Source organism: Mus caroli, chromosome 12, assembly GCF_900094665.2.
Source record: "Mus caroli chromosome 12, CAROLI_EIJ_v1.1, whole genome shotgun sequence".
In the NCBI taxonomy this organism is placed as follows: domain Eukaryota; kingdom Metazoa; phylum Chordata; class Mammalia; order Rodentia; family Muridae; genus Mus; species Mus caroli.
In genome coordinates this window covers 94,498,383-94,516,432 of record NC_034581.1, presented here as the reverse complement: position 1 = coordinate 94,516,432, position 18,050 = coordinate 94,498,383, and the positions used below count along the sequence as shown (strand labels likewise).

The 18,050-nt window shown below is 46.4% G+C and overlaps 1 protein-coding gene across 1 annotated transcript in view; it reads right to left on the bottom strand.

Moving 5' to 3' along the window:
• The window catches only part of Tdp1 (tyrosyl-DNA phosphodiesterase 1), a 68,033-nt gene extending 50,465 nt beyond the window's left edge, over positions 1–17,568 (bottom strand). Inside the window, exons 1-5 of the mRNA XM_021178876.1 lie at positions 17,531–17,568; positions 10,578–11,146; positions 8,646–8,689; positions 7,544–7,599; positions 3,878–3,974 (exon numbers count right to left, since the gene is read on the bottom strand). Coding sequence (XP_021034535.1) covers positions 3,878–3,974; positions 7,544–7,599; positions 8,646–8,689; positions 10,578–11,139 — 759 coding nt within the window. The 5' untranslated portion in view covers positions 11,140–11,146; positions 17,531–17,568. The remainder of the gene's footprint in view (positions 1–3,877; positions 3,975–7,543; positions 7,600–8,645; positions 8,690–10,577; positions 11,147–17,530) is intronic.
• Positions 17,569–18,050: the final 482 nt, after the last annotated feature.

Genomic DNA, 18,050 nt, shown 5'->3' with positions numbered 1-18,050 from the left:
ACTGAGAATTAAATGGGGAAGGGACCAAGGCAACTCTTTAAAAACAAAACAAAACAAAACTGTTTGACTGCCCTCTATTGGACAAACAGCACACAGCTTTTATTACAGTATACAGCAGACTCGTTTAAAATACTTTGGTTGGGGGCTGGGGGGACCTTACATAACATGATTTAATACATATTACATTTTTAATTACAGAAATTATAAGTGGGAAACCTAATCTTTTAGTTGCCAAAAAATATAAATGTGATCCCAAACAAAGTTTTAAATAAGATATTTGGCTTCCAAGAAAGTTAGTATGAACAGAGTTTTAAGAACAGATTTAAAGCAGCATGGAATTGGTGGAATTAAGACATCATGATGCTAAGTTGAAAGAGAACGTTTCATACAAAGGCAGCAGAAGCTGGAGATACACAATGCCAAGCCCACCTTGTAACCCAGAATGAGTTTTATAAGTGCAGGTGTGTCGAGGGTAAACATTTTATCTCACATCTAGCACAGAAGACCCAAGTCAAGCAGGATATGCCAGAAAGAATGGCTATGGAACAAACAAGTCGCTGAGTGATCAGTTTAGGAATACACTGCCTGGCCTCAAATCCTGCCTCACAATTTGCCTGACTTTGGAAAATAACTTATGTTCTATGACTTTGCTTTTGCCTGATTAAAGTGGGCTATTGTTATGAGATTTAGTTGTTAGGGGAGGATGAGAAAATATGCCTAAGTGCTTAGGAAAGAGGTCTTTTGTTGTAAGCAATACATCTACGTAAACAGTGTCCTCTCCCAACTATAGGATGGAAGGATGGGACTGGCTGCCAGGGGAGACATGGACAACTGGACTATGAAGTGGGTAGCAGGCAGTCTGCAGAGGCTCCTAGCAGACCCACGAAGCTTGGGGAAACACATGGGGACCAGCATGCACTTGTGCTGTTTGACTAGAGAAGAAAATTATGAACTGTATTTCACGTCTGTAAAACCACACAATCATTTTACCAGCTCACTTTTAACTGAGAAAGCATAGTGGCTAGGAGAACTGGCTCCCGAGTTTACTTGGCTACCAGTAACATGCTTCAGGCCAGACTAAGGCACAAACAACAGGGATAAAAGCAACTTCAGCAGATACTCTTTAGTGAATGCTTTTTTGGGGGTGAATGGACCAACTCTTTCAAACGCTGTAACGATGCCACTAGGAATCCATTTTATACAGGAACAAGTCAGATTTAACCAAATGGGAAGTGACAAAGCCAGAATGAGCATCATGGAATGAGCCTGTGTGTCATCCCCACCCTTCAACTCACACACTAAAGGGCAAAGCCAAGCGGGTCAGTGTTTAGTGAGACGGACTTGGTGGTGGATGTGGGTCTCCAATACAATCAGAGTCCTCACTGAGACCAGAGTGCTAGTGGACCCTCACTTCTCTACCATGCAGAATACTGGGAGAACACAGCCAACCACAAGGTACGAGCAGAGTCTTTACCAAGAACCAGAGTGACCTGTACAGTGACCTGACTCCCGGCTTCCTAGATGTCTGTTATTTAAGCTGCCCAGTCTAAAAAAAAAAAAAAAAAGTTTTCCATCTATAAATGTTATTACAGTAGCCAAGGCACAGCCATATACCCAGACCTAGAGCTGAGGCAGAACTCAGACAAAGTATTTGAGCCCCTTGTTTCCAGCCCCTTGCACTAAATACACAGCCAACTGATTCCCGGATGACTGCTATTACCAGAAACACTCAATATGGAAAGGCACTTCAGCAGGACAGGACAGGGCCACAGTTCTCCTGCATCTCCCACTGGAGCAGTGGTTCTCAACCTGTGGTTGTAATCCCCTTTGAGAGTTGAACAGGGGTTGGCTAGGATTATCAGAAAACACAGATATTTGCATTATGATTCACAATAGTAGAAAAATTACAGTCATGAGGTGGCAATGAAATAATGTTATGGTTGGGGGTCAGCACAGCATGAGGAACTGTATTGAAGGGTTGTAGCACTGGGGAGGTTGAGAACCACTCACTTCTCTAGAGTGAGGCACTCAGGTGAAGTGCTTTGTAAAGGTTTTGGGAGCCGTGTGTGCTTATGCCCTCTGGTGGCCATCCTGCTCATGGGCTTTCAGGATTCCTGTCAGTTTACTTTTAGTATGATGGGAAGAACTAACCTCTTCTGTTGGTGCAAATCAAACAATAGAATTTTAGGCAACCTATACATGAAGGCATAAACACACCTCTATGCATAAGGTGAACTGTAAACACGTTTGATGGAAGAGGATTTTCTCAGTGATACTGAGGGTAGAACTTAGCGCCTTGTGGATACTAGGCAAGCACTCTAGCACTGAATTACATCCACAGTCCAGAAGAAAGCATGGTTTGAAGCCACAGTGATATAATCCTCAATGGGATAAATCAGGAAAAAAAAAATGCCTCGAGGTGCTTAAAAATCAACCCAATTGTGTTCTCTTTAAAATAAAATCACAGGTTCCATTTAGCTGGAAGGAGAGCAATCAGATGTGAGCTGAAACTCTCACGTCCTGAGTGAGGAAAGGAATCCTACAAGGAAAGGACAGCACATCTCTACTTTAAGAACAGAAATCCTGCTTTGTACGCAGGGTGGTAGATGCAGTCTGCTTGGCAGCTACAGGAGGACCTCTCTCGCTGAGCCTGAAGCCAGGCTGGCAGCCAACCAGCCCCAGAGGTCCTCTCTTCTCCACCCTGCACAGTACTGGGAGGACAGCTGTGCATGTAGGCACAGTACTGGGGGGACAGCTGTGCATGCAGGCACAGTACTGGGGGGACAGCTGTGCATGCAGGCACAGTACTGGGGGGGACAGCTGTGCATGCAGGCACAGTACTGGGGGGACAGCTGTGCATGCAGCCCCCTGGCTTTTAAAGTGGGTGTGGAGACTAAACTTAGGTCCTCATACTTGTGCAGGAAATATTTTTATGCAGTAAGCCATGTTCCCAGTCATTGAGCCCACTTTACGATAGTGAAAACAAGGAGAGAAAACTGTGTTTCACAATGGCAATCATGCTCATAGAGTCAGGAAATGGTGACTGTTCTACCTGTCACTTCACAGGTAGCCTTTCCAAAGAAAGAAAAGCTTAAAAAAAAATCCCCTCAATCCCTTTCCTTCAAATTTTGCCTGCTTGTTGCTCAAAATAACACAGAGATTCTTTCAGACCTAGACTATAAAGTAGCTGCTATAACACGCCCGAGAGTCATCAGTCACACTGCAGGCTGACTACCCAGCAGGGGGCAAAACTATGGAACACACAGAGAAACTGGACAATGGCTTCTGTTTTCCCATCTTGCATTCAGCTTTGGTTCCAGTATGTGGCCATTCGATGTTGCTTCACTAGGCTGGGTTCATAACAGGCTTTTAATCTATAGGCCTCTCAATTTCTTTGGCTGATGTGAAAAAGAACTTAGGGCAATTAAAGAGTCAGTGGTGGCTAACAGAAGACAGAGGTGTCATGGAAGCAGTCATCGGCTGCATTCAAAGAGGCCCGAAGCCACTGGAGTGCATCTAGGAGACCAGCCCCATGCTGAAATCCAAGTGGCACCAGACAAACTAGGCACAAGCAAGCGCCAGCTGGCCTGAGCAGAGATGCCTGTTGCACTGAGCACAAAGGAAGAGAAAGCTTAGCCTGGAGACAGACTAAGCGATCAGGACAGCTGACCTCAACTCCAGGAGCCTCTCCAGGAGCCAGTAAGAGAATTGCTCTGTGTGGTTCCAGAGAGTGCGACATTCTGGACCAACGTGCAGCAGTCACTAGGAGGGAGACTTCAAGTCAAGATAAAGAAATCAGGGGTTTGCTGCCCAAGGGCGAGGGTGGAATCGGTTAACCTGCAGACTGAGCATGAAGTCCAGGCACGAGGCAGCTTACCTGGCAGAGGGAAATGTTCGCATAGGGCTTCGCCTGGGCATGTAAGTCTGCCTTGGCTTCCCTCTTATCACCGTGCACAAGCAGGATCGGTTTCTTCCTGAAAAGAGATCAGAAATGTTTAAAATGCACTGGTCACAAAGCTGGCTTCTTGCTTCATTGAGGAATACAAACGTCTTATCTGTATTATTTGTTGCTGGCCTTTGTAGCTAATGGCTAACATCATGTAGTGACTGTCGGGGCTCACTCATTACTTCCTAAGCCTGGTTTGCTGTGATACAGGTGAGCTGTAACCCTACAAAGTTCTTCCTTGTCTCAGAGGAACACATAGCAGGTTCTGTGCAAGTGTTTAAGATGGAGTCAACTAAACATATGGGCAAGTGAGATGGTTCAGTGAGAAAAGGGGCTTGCTGCCAAGGCTAATGACCTTCAGTACTTTGCCCTGGAACCAACATGGTGGAAGGAGAGAACTGATGTCCACAACTTGTCCTCTAACCACAGTGCATCTTGGCATGTGTAAACGCACACACAAACACGCTCACACACGCAAAATGAATGAATGAATGAATAGAAATTAGTCAAAAAAAAAACCCTCAAAACTGACAAGGCTTGTTGACAAGATGCTTCCCTTCCCCCGGTCGTAAACCACTAAAAGTTTTATATCTCACCTGCACCTATTCACCGAGCTCCTGGTCCATGCTCTCTGTACTGTGCAAGATCCAGCACACAAGAGCAAACAGGCCAAGCCCTCAGTAGGTGCAGGCTTGCTCACAGGCAGTGAGTCAATGAAGTAGAGCCCTGGGTATTCTGCACTTTTAAATTCTAAAGGCCATAAACATCTTAAGAACACATTAAAAAGACCTTTCCTGTTCATTTACTCTACGGTAGGGTCTTGATACATCGTGCAGGCTGCCCTGAACTCGGTGCACTGCCCAGACTAGGCTCAAACTCCATAATTCTCTTTCCACAGCCTCCCCGGTGCTGGACTACGGACACAAACCACCATACCTGGCTTTAAAAGGCTTTAAGAGGTACTTCAACTTCTTCAGCCAATCCTTAGAAATCAATGTATCTTTACAAACTCTCCTCAAGCAAGGAAAACAGATGAGTTTTCTCTCACAAGCACCCAAATAAGATAAACAACCGCAGCTGCACTTAGGTTATTAGGTTATCCTGCCGAGGGCAACATTCAACTGGAAAGCACCCCGGGGCATGGTCATTCAGGTGCCACCTGGCTGTCACATCCCCTTGCTAGGCTAGCACTGCTCTAGCAGGACTGCCACACAAACAGATGTAGCATGCATTCTAAAGCTTCCCTACTTAGAAAGATGGTGCGAGCAGCAAACCACACAGAGAAAAACGTAAGAGACGCTCATGTTCTAGGGAGCACTAAGCATGAAGACAGATGTTGAAGTGCTCGATCATCCATGCCTCCAGATTTACTGTTCTGTGGACTACTACAGAAGGGCGGCACTCACACACAGTGCGATGCAGACCCTCAGCACCCGCGGCAGCCCACATCTAAGTCTGGGTGCTCCCTGAAGTTGCCATGGCCACCACTCTGTAGCTTTGTAGGATCTTCACAACTTTCTGAAGACTTGGGATCAGTCTTCGCCAATTCCCATCTGGTAACAAGGGGTGGGGAGAAGGACTCTGACTTTGCTCGAGTTGCTGTAACCAAGTGCCGCAAGCCAAATGGTTTGTATCACAGAACTCTGGTGTGCCACAGTTCAGGAAGTGGTTAGGCCTGGGATGTGGTACCAGCCACCTGCCTCCTGAAGAGGCCTGAGGAAGAACAGGCCTCACTCTGGCTTCAGGAGGCCGCAAGCATTGCTCAGCTTACAGATCACACTCCCCTTTCAGTCTCCTCTGTCTGTGTTCAGCTTCTTCTGGTTTATAAGGATGCCAGCATGCTGGATTAGTGGCTGCCTAGCGAGCTCACTGCAGCTTGACTCATGGTTTCTGTAAAGACTCGACGTACAAATACAGTCTCGTGCAGAGGAACTAAGGCTTAGAAATCCAAAACATCAATTCAACCCATAAGCAGCACTAAAGGAATTATAGGCAACACTTTGTCAATACTGTGGAAAGGTGACATTTGATTTCAAGGTCCTTGAAACAAAGGGAAAAGGACCAGAAAACAGCAGTGTAAACCCGAGGAACACACTGCCAAGAGAGCTGGAGGCAAGGACCAGATTGCCCCTATATATCCAGTCTCTCTTTTCCTAGCAAAGCCCCGAGCCCACATAAGACAAGGTGGGCTCAGTTAGAAGACCACACATCTATTCTTAGAGATGGCTAGTGTCATGTGACTGAGCTCTGATCCACAAAACAGAAAAGAGACTCGGGACCAGTCAGAACATCTCAGAGTGGCACAGACGGCATGTGAATCCTCTCTATTGTCTCTTCCTTTCTACCGGGAACACAGACAAGTGGGCTGGAGCGTAGGCTGTCATCCTGGACCCTAAGGTAACTGTGAAGACTGAAGTCAAACACTAGGGGGGTAGGACAGAATGATAGAAGAGGTGGGTAGCTAGGTCACAGGAAAAGCCCTGGTACTCCACCTAAACCACAGATACCTACTGTTTGCTGCTTAGGCTGGAAAGATTTATTTTTTTAAGCTACTGTTATTTTGAGTTTTTGGTTAATATGCAACTACATCAACTGCCCTTTTATTTGGTCAAATATAAGCCCTTCTGTGACAAAGCTGCTGGGACAATCTGTACATTATACTTTCTAAAGGTTTGCACAATTGATGCCTTAAACACACCAAGGACTTGATGAAGTTGGAACTCATCTTTTCTTTTTTTCAGTGTCTTCCTCCATCCACTGACTGTTAGGGATTCTGCACAAGTCTGTGTTGCGAACACAGACAGCTGTGTGTCACTGTATTCGGCTGCATTGCTTCACAGGAGGCTAAAGGGTGGCCAGAGGTGGCAATGAAGCTCTAAGCCACCTTAGCCTGGGTAAAAGAAGGTCACGGTCCCTTCCTAACTCCAGAGACAGTTCTGGAGGAATCACTAGGAAAGGAGAGCTCTGCTGTGCTGAGCCGTGTGGTCATATGCACACATCTAGATACCACAAGACCCAACTGTTCCTTCACATTAACTTTGCCCATGAAGCCCTGTCACTGAGTTGGAATTTGTCCTTATTTACTTTTAGACAGAGCCAAGTGAACCATTCTTAAGTCTATGAAAAGAATGTGTGTGATTGACTAGGTAAAACGTGTTGTTCTCAGCAGAGGGGGTAACTCATCTGGTATGTGTTAGCACTGGACACATGGACACCTGAGTCTGATTTTCCAGAACCCATGTAAAAGATGCCAGGCATGGTGGTGTACATTTGTAATCCCAAGGCTGGAGAAGTAGAGGCAGGCAGACCCCTGGGACTGGGCCAACAAAAGAACCTGCCTCAAAAAACACAATAAATAAAATAAAATAAAATATAAAAGAAAGGAGAAGATGGCTCCTGAAGATCAATACTCAAGCCTGCATGCGCGCGCACACACACACACACACACACACACACTAAAATGCTGTTCTCTCAAAACAAACGTTTTGCTTACAATGATGTCAAGTGAAATATGGAGGAAAGATGGACGGCAAGTCTGCGAAGTGCAAGGCTCGCATTCGACAGCACTGCCTGGTTGTCTGGCATCCCAGGACTCACCTGAATTCCGGTGGATATTGCTTTATGAGCCAGTCCACGTCAAAGCAGTAGTTAAACTAGATGGGGATAAAGAAAAGTAAGTCAGCCACAGGTACCCTCACGAGAACTGCTATTAAACAGAAAGAATCTCTCATGCAACCACATGCTACAGTGTTCGTAAACCTAGTCCGTTATGCTGCAGCTTGCAAAAGACAACCCAAACCTCATCTTGACGAACACTTGGTTAAAGGAATCTGCACAGATGGAACCAGATGCCCAAAGAGGTTCTAAGGATATTAGCTGCACATAATTGGACAACATCTCTATTCCACAACAGTGTTACTACGTTATTTCTTATTATTTTCAGGATTACAAAGCTTCCCTAACGTCACAGAGATAAGGATCCTGGGACTTTCAGGAAAGGTCACTTCCTTTCAACACAACTTCCCAGCCTGCCTGGGACTCTCACTTGTTTATAATTAGCACCTACTATCCACAGGTTCCACAGTGTCTCTACTGAAGAGGAGGCCTCCTCTTAAAGCATGGCCAATCCTGGGCACAGGAGGTCAAGTCTAGCTGAGAGAGAATGCAGATGCACCTCATTTGGCTTTGATTCAGAGATCAGGCCCCATCATTACAGGAAGGTGGCATCTTTGCTTGCTTGGGGAACAAGACCCTTTTTTCCTGACAGTCCTTAAGCTTTGGGACCTTTATGATGACTTCTTAGCACCAAGGGTCCAGCTCGGTGTGTCAAGAGCCCTAGAACTTGCAGAAGTAGTCATCAATTCTACTCCTCCTCTGGTCGCTCGCTGCAGAGGATCATTTTCCTAAAGCAATGCAAACCTGACTTGGTCTTCACCATGCCACCCGCCCTCCCACAGCAGGCCACACCAGTATTCCGGGAGGTTGGAAGTATCTCCCAAGGTTTTTCAGGTAGAGGATGCATAGTGAGTTCTTGGCCAGTCTTTGTGGCCTGATCAAGAGTCAGGTGTTGCCTGTTAGTGGTCAGCTTAGGGGACACTGTATAAGACCGAGAAGCCATCTGCTGTCATATTTTCTTATAAAGTTGCTTAATTGTCTGTTTCTCATCACCCAAAGAAAACACAATTTACCATAAACTCACCTGAGCTGAAGAGACAAGTGTCCCGAACAGAGGGGATAAAATATCTACAACGACAAGACAAATGGATTTGTAGATAAGAATCCTCTAGATTTCATAACATACCAAGCATCCTTCCCAGCAGCAGCTGGTGACAGCCAAGAAAAGACTAAGTGGAGAGCTACGACAGGGCTGGGCTGTAATTATCCAGAAGACCCATGAGGCAATTCTAAAATCTGCTACTTAATATTGACTACACACTCTAACACATTAGAGTGCAGAGCTTCAATCTAAACACAAGCCCTGGATGGCTGCTCAGCTTTGGGCTCTGTGACTATGCCAATCATGACACAGTCTTCTTCCAGGAGCTCTGAATCTTCACCTCCTTCTGTACCACCTATGTCCCCAGTGCTGCTCCCCTGCATCCAGAGGGCACCTGCTTTCCACAAGAGAACATTCACACCCTTAGCACTGCAGGTCACCTCTGGGGACATTCCACTTGGTTCCCCTCAAGCCTGACTTTGGCTGATTTTGGACAGATAGGAAGGGCGCTGTTTATTACCGATGCCACGATCAACACTCTCTTCCCCCTGCACAGGGCTTCTTAGGGGCAGGCGCTGTTTTTAGCACTTCCCACGGATGACCTTAATCTTTCCAGGGAGTTTTAGAGGTAAGGTATTATTCTTCTTGTTTGGATAAGGGGAGTCTCAGAAGAATGTGGCCATTCAACCGGAAGGGTCAGAGTTAAGGTTTGAGCCAGGATGTCTCACTCTAGGTTTCTGGTACCTACTGAGTTGCCTCTGAGAGGGAAGTGGGCTAGATCACTTATCTGGCGGTCACTTGGACTTCCTATTCTCTAGACATTGAGCTAACTTCTTAGGTACAAAGAGTTTGAAAGAACAAAAACGACCAGTGGGGAAATTCCTCATGTTGAGACTCCAGCGGAGTTAGGAGATAAGCTATAATGAAGTCCTCCAGCTGGCCCTGTCTGCACCTCTAGCTGTTTCAACTTTGCCCCTCTCCAGGATTCACTGGACGGCCACTGTCCTCCATGAGATCTTGAGGACCTATAATTACGGCTCGTGTTAGCTCAGTACATCAAATAGCATGGATTTAGATACAAGAAGAACGGGATTCAAGTGTGGCTAATTCTGTCTATCTGCATGCGGTGCTTGCAGTGAGAGAATGCTTACTGTGTCTCTCACTGCATGGGGATGACGCTGTGTCTACCTGCGTACTGCGCATGAACTGCTCACCTCACACACCTGCTCCGTTCTCAATTCCCACCTCATACTGTCTTAACCACAGAGCCAACGAGCGGCAAAGGAAGGGATCGGTGCCCTCTGAGTCCACATGCTCCGCTGTTCTTCCATGGGATACAGAGAAACACCTGAGACCATCCTCTGCCTCATACCTGACGTGTCAGCCTGCGTACAGCAGCACTCATTTTTGCTTCTTTGTCCTAGGAACCAAAACCAGGCTTTCAAGTGGGAGTTCTCAAACATCACGAGGCATTGCCACTCTCTGGAGGCTGAGGGAGAGCATAGGTGGCAGCCTTGACCCACAAGAGTTTGATTTGATCAAACTATGATTGGACTGAGAACATGCATTTCCAAGATCTAGATGACTCTGAAGCTGCTGGCCCAGAACCACACTGAACCACTGTGAAGCTTAGTGCACCTAACAGAACTACCAGTCAAGTTTAACCTTTACTTGAAACGTTGAGCAACTCTAAGCACAGTGCCAAGAACTACCAGGGGCTGAGCTATAGGGCTTTGAGGAAGACTCTAGGAATGCCACCGACCTGAGTGAACCATCTACACACACACACTCAGGGCAAACTACCTCCCACCACCCCCTGATCCCCGGTTGTTAAGATGGGTTCTTTCTAAGCTGTACCCCTTGCTTTATCGAGGGGGAAATGGCTCATTAGCTCCTAAAATCCCTTGTTCTTACCCTTGATGTGGAGGGCTTTGGAGTTGTACTTTGCCTTAATCCCCGACACTCTAGTGAGATAGAACTGGAAGGGGTTCCCCTTATCCAGCATGTCCCAGATGTCCTGGCCTTCCCCTGAGGTCTCATACTCATCGTCTGCCCTTTGGGGCCTAAGGCTGGCAGGAGGGCTTCTATCCACAACTTTCTGGGCAGTAGTCACATCGGGTGAGGAGACATGCTTTTTCTCTTGAGGCAGCACTCTCTTAGGCTGTTCCTGCTGTGTCACATCTGGCTGCTGTTCATCATCGCTGCTGGAGAGACACCAGCCGAGACCTTCCGGGGAGTCACTCTTCTGCTTCTTGTGGGGTAGCACCGAGTCTGTGTGGTTGAACTTCACAGGTGAGATCTGTCTCTTGTGTGCAGCCTTGCGGGCCTCTGAGCAGGTGTATGTGGGCTCCTTCGACACTCCCTGCCCAGCCTGGGGGTGAGAGGATGTTGATGGCTTGTCAGGTTTGGGCTTCTCATCCTCGCTTTCGTCACTACTGGATATTGTCCACTTCCCGTAGCTGCTTTCTTGGGACATTATACTTCTGAAAAGGAATGACGAAAGCATTATTTCCCATTCATCAGGCAACTGGCAACACAACTTCATGGCTCTCATATTCTGGGTCAGATGGGAGAGTGCAAAACACACAGCACTTCTGTCACCAGAGGCTGGGCCACTTACTCAACACCATGATCTCTTATGATGAATCCTAGCCACCTTCTACTTCCTGCTGTCTTTCAGTCTAGACTTGGTCTAGAAGCCCACAGAAAGGCAGGTAAGGTTAAGGCCATCTTAAGGAACTTTTAAGAGTAATTCAGACCATGTTCATTTTTTATTTTATTTTGGTGTTTTGGGAATTAACTTAAGGCATTGTGCTTGCTAGGCAAGCTTGCCATTAATTAAAAAAAATATTAGACTTGCTTTTGTGTATATGGACATGTATATGTTGGAGGAGTAGTATGTGTGTGGCATGGTATGGAGGTCAAAGGACATCTTACAGGAGTCTGCTCTCTCCTCCTACCACATGGAGCCCAGGAACTGAGCTCGGAGAATCAGGCTTGGCGGCAAGCACCTTTCCCCACTAAACCAATTTACTGGCTCAAATATAAATATCTATTTGTTGGGGGAAGAGTACAACTGGAGGTCAGTGAACAACTTCAGGGAGTTGGTCCCCTTTCTCTCCCACGTGAGTCCCAGAGATTGAACTCAGGAGGTCAAGCTTAGCAACAAGCACTTTAACTTGCTGCGCCATCTTGTTGGCCCACACTTCAATTTTTTAGAGTGAAAGTAGAATTTATGAATTTATCTTCCCTCGTGTACAGGCACCCACAAGACTCAAGTGATGAATAAAGCCAGGCATTTGCATTAGCTTAGCCAAGCGTGAGGGGCAAAGCGAATGACCAGTGCCTGCCGTGTGCGCAGTCCGTCAGCACTGCTGTGAGGGGCTAACTAACTTTACATCATTAGCTTACTGTCCACGCCAGAACTCAGGCTCCTGAAACCTGCAGGCAAGGATTTGTACCAAAGCCACATACTTTAGTTCCAGCTCACACACAGTTGGGCTGATTTACAGTCTCCTGCTCAGACGAGGAAATAGAGGATATATGTACTTCTGGCATTAACTGCAAAATTCATTCCGCTAACTGGGAAAGGTCTGAATAGGTTTTCCAGCAGCTCCTAATGTGCTGCCTTTGACAGATGAATACAAAGCTCCGAGGAAAACTGCAATACAGATTCAGAAGTATGTGCTCCTATGGCCTGGGCATCGAGGCTTGCTTCACAGCTGAAAATGATGTCGTATGATTTGGGTAAACCAAGATAAAAAGCAATATACCACAGACCTTGCAACTCTCAGCAATTAAAAACTCCCACAAGTAGGAAAGCTTACACCCGATCTTACACCAGGTTTTCAAGTAAATACACACACACATTTCAAGCTTTTTTAAAAAAAAATATTGTTTTTAAGGTATTGATCACTTTTCACAATTTCTCTCTTAAACCAATCTCTTCAGTTAATTCCAGTTGATTCACACAAGGTCTCTTCTGTAAATTACATATTCCAAGGAGCTCTTACACAGAGAGCACAGGACGTATCCTCACATCCTTCACAGCTCATTGGTACACTTAACTTCAACTGGCCTGCACACCACTTGACAGCCAAAGTGTGGGGGCTGCAGAGGGGTCGCCTGCTCCTGCAGTGAAGGATGACCGCCGGCGCTATATGCAGCTTGAACCCTTGCATCTGCCTTCTAAAGCTTTGTGTCAGTTTCTACGATGTCCAACTCACTTCTAGAGGCTGTGAGAACTTAGCTTAGGTGTTTTCCTCAACAGTCTCTAAACCAGCTACCCAAGCTGTGACAAGCAGACTGCGGACAGAGCAGTTTGCAACACACGTCCTTAAAGGAGCTCAGGTGCAGGTTATTTTTTATTTGTTCTGTTTTAACTTGCTTGTATCTTTTTATCTTAATGCACACCCACTATTCTAGACTCTAGAGGTCGGTGGATAGACCTATTTAAGCAGACCTAATTTGTTCTGAAGGGACTACTTAATCTTATGAATTAAAAAGAACCACGTAAAGAACAACTCTGGATGATAATTCTAGCTTCCTTAAACTTTAAATCAACATGGTAAGGAACCTACTAACAGAATCTTCAATTAAGAGTCCTAAGGCTGGGTATGGTGGCTCACCCCTGATTTCAAGGCTGAGGCAAAAGGATTTTGAGTTTGTGCTAGCTTGGATAATATAGTAAATTTGTGGCTTATCATGAGCTACCTAGCGAGACTCTGTTTCAAAACTAAGTCAATAAAATTTTTGAAAATTATGTGAATGCCTGTGTCTATGATATACCTACCCCAGGAGACCAAAAGAGAGCCTTGGATCTCATAGAGTTAGAGTCGTTGGTGATTTTATGTTATCTGGACATGGATGCTGGGAACCGAATTCAGGTCTCTGTAGAGCTGTAACTACTCTTAGCTGCTGAGCCATCTCTTTAGCTACTGTTTCAGTGTTATGGAGGCAGAGACTAGATTGCCAAGGGATGGGTGGATCCCTAAGGTTCAGTAGCCAACCAGTTTAGTCTCCCTGGTGATTTCCAAGCCAGTGAAACCAACCAACCAAAACAAAAAGCAAGCAAGCAAACAAACAAACCACCTCCCAAACAAACCCAAAACCACACACACAAAGCATATATATCCGATACTGTATTGACTATAGCAAGGAATGAACCCAGCCTAGACACCTGTCAGTAAGAGAATGGATCATGAAGGTTGGTCACATGGACACAATGGGATTTTGCTCAGCTGCAGAGAAAAATGAAATAAGGAAGATTTTAGGAAGTGGATAGATCTGGTAAATGTAACATTAAATGAGGTGACTCAAACTCAGAAAAGTCAAAAATCATATGTTGCCTCTCATATTAAATGTAGGTCTTCTTTTCCTTGTATGTCTGTGTAAAAACAGATGCAAAAGTACAGAAAGCCTAAAAAAAACTAGAGAGGAGACAAAGACAGGTTAAGGAGTGGTGGTGAGTTAACATGGGGAGAGGGCAAAAGACACATGTCACTTGAAAACAGAGGCGACAAGGATGCGAGGTGTGTGTATATGGGGATTTACTAAAACACACGCTTTGTTTGTAAATAACACTTTATATGCTAATTTAATTTTTTATTAAAATTTTAAAACCCCAAACAAAAAGGGGCAGACTGGGTAATGACACTTCAGGAGGTCTTCTGGCCTGTACATATGTACTACCCACAGAAACATAAACACATATACAAACGCACAAAAAATTAAAAACAAAACCAAACCAAAAAAAAAAAAAAAAAAAAAAAGACAACAACCAACTAACAACAACAAATTAAATACTGGGACTTTCTACATTTATTCTTCATGCTAAAGCAAAGAGTAGATCTCAGATGTTGGGGTGAGAATTCTGTTTCCAGTCTGAGAAAGAAGCTGTTTGTAGATTCCTGTTTTTTTCCGGTCAGAATCCTGCTCTGTAGTCCAGATTTTCTGGGTACACTCTTCCAGCTCCCCTGACTACAGTGCTGAGATTAGGTGTGTGCACCCCATCTATGGTGCTGAGATTAGGCGTGTGCACCCCGTCTATGGTGCTGAGATTAGGTGTGTGCACCCCGTCTATGGTGCTGAGATTAGGCGTGTGCACCCCGTCTACGGTGCTGAGATTAGGTGTGCTCCACCAAATCGGTTTTCTCCCTTCCCAACATAAGAAATTCTTCACAAACTCGTGTGTCATCCTTGCACAGACACCATGCTGATCTTTATCATTCAGAGGCTGGCTGCTGCCAGGAGCACAGTCTGCAGAATCCAGAGAGATGCTCACCATCTCGTCCCAGGTGAATACAAGGACCATGGCCTGTATCAGTAAGTCAGCATCTTGGAACCTCGAAAAGCCTGAGCAACCTCTCTGGTAACTCTAAACTCTTCAGACAATTTCTGTAGTTTTTAGTGTTGCCTGCATTTCCTAAAACCACATTGGGGGGCAGGGTGGGGCACCCCTACCAATAATGTACAATGAGCTGGTAAAATAAACAGAAATGAAGTTTTGAAAAAGACATTTCTCAGAAAGCAAAGCCCCCTGTTTGGTCCAGGCTTTACACGTACTTTAAGTCTGGAGATGGCTGACATTCAAAACTATGCTGGAGGGCTGTTTACCATGGAAGGAAATAGCTAATGAAACTGTACCTTGTCATTCTGCCCACCAGGTTACCAACCTCATTATGAAAACAAGGTCCTTCTCCTGCTGGAGAGGAGCTGCTGAGATGTAAATGTCAAGATCGTGTAGGAAATGGCTTCTAATGTGGAAGAGTAGATCTGGTCAGCATCCGCTTGCACTGCTCCCTCGAACAGGACCAGGGTCCCAGCATGCCAGAGAGCTTTTGGAACCAAAGCCCGGCCTGATACACTCCCCACGGCTTCCTTTCCACAGTTTATTTTCTATCTCACCAGGCAGTGCCTAGCATAGCAGAAGTGCAAAGTCACAGTAGCAGTAAGGGACATTGAAAGAAGGAGAATACAGGTGTACCCCCTCTACCCACCGATGTCCCAGCCTGGAATCAAAGCAGCAGTGATTCCCACAGTGGAAGCAACTGGGGCCTGCCACCGACTGAGCACATGACAGCACCCCCCTCCAATTCCAATTTGGTCTCTACTTAAATCAAGGAGAAAACTGAGTTGTAAAAAATGCTTTACATTTTGATTCTGAACTCCCAGTGGGCCCCGGACTCTTCCACAGGCACCTGTAACGCTTGTTTTCCTGTCAGCAGAATGTAGCTTATGGCTCCATTACAGCTATCACAGCAAAATAAAGTCTACTTTGTAAAGGTATTTACATAGGAGTGGATTCAAATAAATATGAAGAAAATAACAGCATATGTGTAAAGAGAATAAATATAAACTAAAGGCAGGCGAGGCAATGGAATTTGGCAGTGTTGGATACTGCACCAAGATGGGGGGAAAAATCTTATGGAATCCTTTCACCAGACAGCAAACTCAGAATGTCATCAGAAATTTCCTTAAGGGCTTTTAAAAATATGCACGGAGGGCTAGAGCTTTGAGGTGGATAAGAGGATTTGCCATGAGTTCCAAAGCCCAGCATAATACCTGTGCCTGTGACCCCAACATTGTGATAGAGTCAAGGAGGTCTGAGAGTTCACTGGCCAGTTACCCAGAAAGAAAAGTGCCGCCAGGTTCTGTGAGAGTCTGACTCACTAGAACAGGGCAGAGCGCAACTGTGGTAAGACAGTCGGAAACTGCCTGTATAGGTGTTTGTACAAACACACACACACACACACACACACACACACACACACACAGCTGATGAAAAAAAAAAAGGCACTCCATTTAGAACCTTGCTTCCACTATTGCCCGGCTGGCTGAGCAGACTCAGTATTTCTTCTATATAGACACTACTCCTCAGACATTTAAGACAGAGGCACCAGATTCCTCCAAGGTGGTCCTTCCTCCGAGCCCAGAAGTAAGCAGAATTGAGAACGGGAATAAAGAGTTAACAATATAAAGCCTCTATCCCAGACAGATTTAATTTCAGGGTGAAAGGCATACATTAACACATAAAAAGCCTAAAAGTCAAGATGACTACAGATGCTCACTACATTTTACAGGGATAACTTTTTGGAATCATTTGTGGCGTAGCATGAGACCTGGGAGGGAAAGGAATCCGCGGGCTAAAAGGCAGTCGAGAAACATTCCAAACAGATGGAATCCAACCTGCTGAAGGCCAGGAGGAGGAAGCTAGGTTCGAACTGTAACACAGGAATGGTCCAGAAAGAAGGGGTGGGGACAGCAAGGCAAGTTAAAAGCCGAATTTTATTCTAAAGACAATGGAACTCCCAGTGAGAGTGCCTTGGCCCGTCTAATCTTTTAAAATGATCATATGCAACAAAACTTTGTGCACACGTGGCGATAAGGACGCTTCTGCAGGAGCTGGGCTGTGGGGTGCTGACGATGGTCAAGGAGCAGTAATTTGGGGGTACAGTAAGCAAATCGTAAAGCTGCCAATGTTCCCCGGACGTTCAGCTCTGCCCGGACACAATTCCAAGCGTACGGATTCATTTCAACCTTAAGACAGCCCTATTTCACAGCAGTGTCCCTGGTGTGGAGCATGGCCCACGGAGGGAGCGAAGGCCAGCGGCTCTGCAGCGCGTCCCAAGGGTTAGGAGCGCAGGGTCCGGGGCTCCCGGGACTCAGAGCGGAGGAACCCTGCCCAAGGACCCCGGCCTCGCCGCTCTCCTCGCGGTCTGCACCGAGCCCTGCTGGCCTTCCATTAACACATCTGACGGCAACGGCCAGCGCGCCGCCATGAGGAAGGCGGGCGCAGAGTTACCGCCGCCGCCGCCGCCGCCGCCAGAGCCCGCCCCGAGCCGGCGCCCGCAGCCGCAGACACCTACCTGACCCGCCAGGCCGCCGCCGCCGCCGCCGCCGCCGAGACCCCGCCCCGCGGCGCGCATGCGCATGCGCGCAGTTCAAACTCGCGGGCGCCGCGGCCTGGCTAGCCAGCCGCTTCCCCTTCCGGAAGCCCCCCGCTGGGTCCTAAAGACAGCCTCATTTGCCTGAGACCAAGAGGACCAGAAAAGAGCCAAGTGGGCGCCTCACTCTCTGCTAGTTTCCTGTTGAAAGAAGAGAGGAACAGAAAGCTGTGGCTAGCTTCTCTCTCATAGTTAATTTGCAAACAACGACTCCATTCTGGGGATGCTTTTAGGCAGCTTCAGGCTTTCGAGGCTAAGACAGCGGCGTGCTCTGGGAGATGGGTGAGCGGAAGAAAAAGGCAGCTGCTTCAGACTTTAAAATCGACTGCTAGATAAAAAGTTAAATGAGTTCCCATCAGACTCAGAACCTCCTTTGAAGGTTTCGCCTTTGAAACTGTCATGTTCTTGTCAATCTCACTGATTTGCCAGAAGGGTAGAGGGT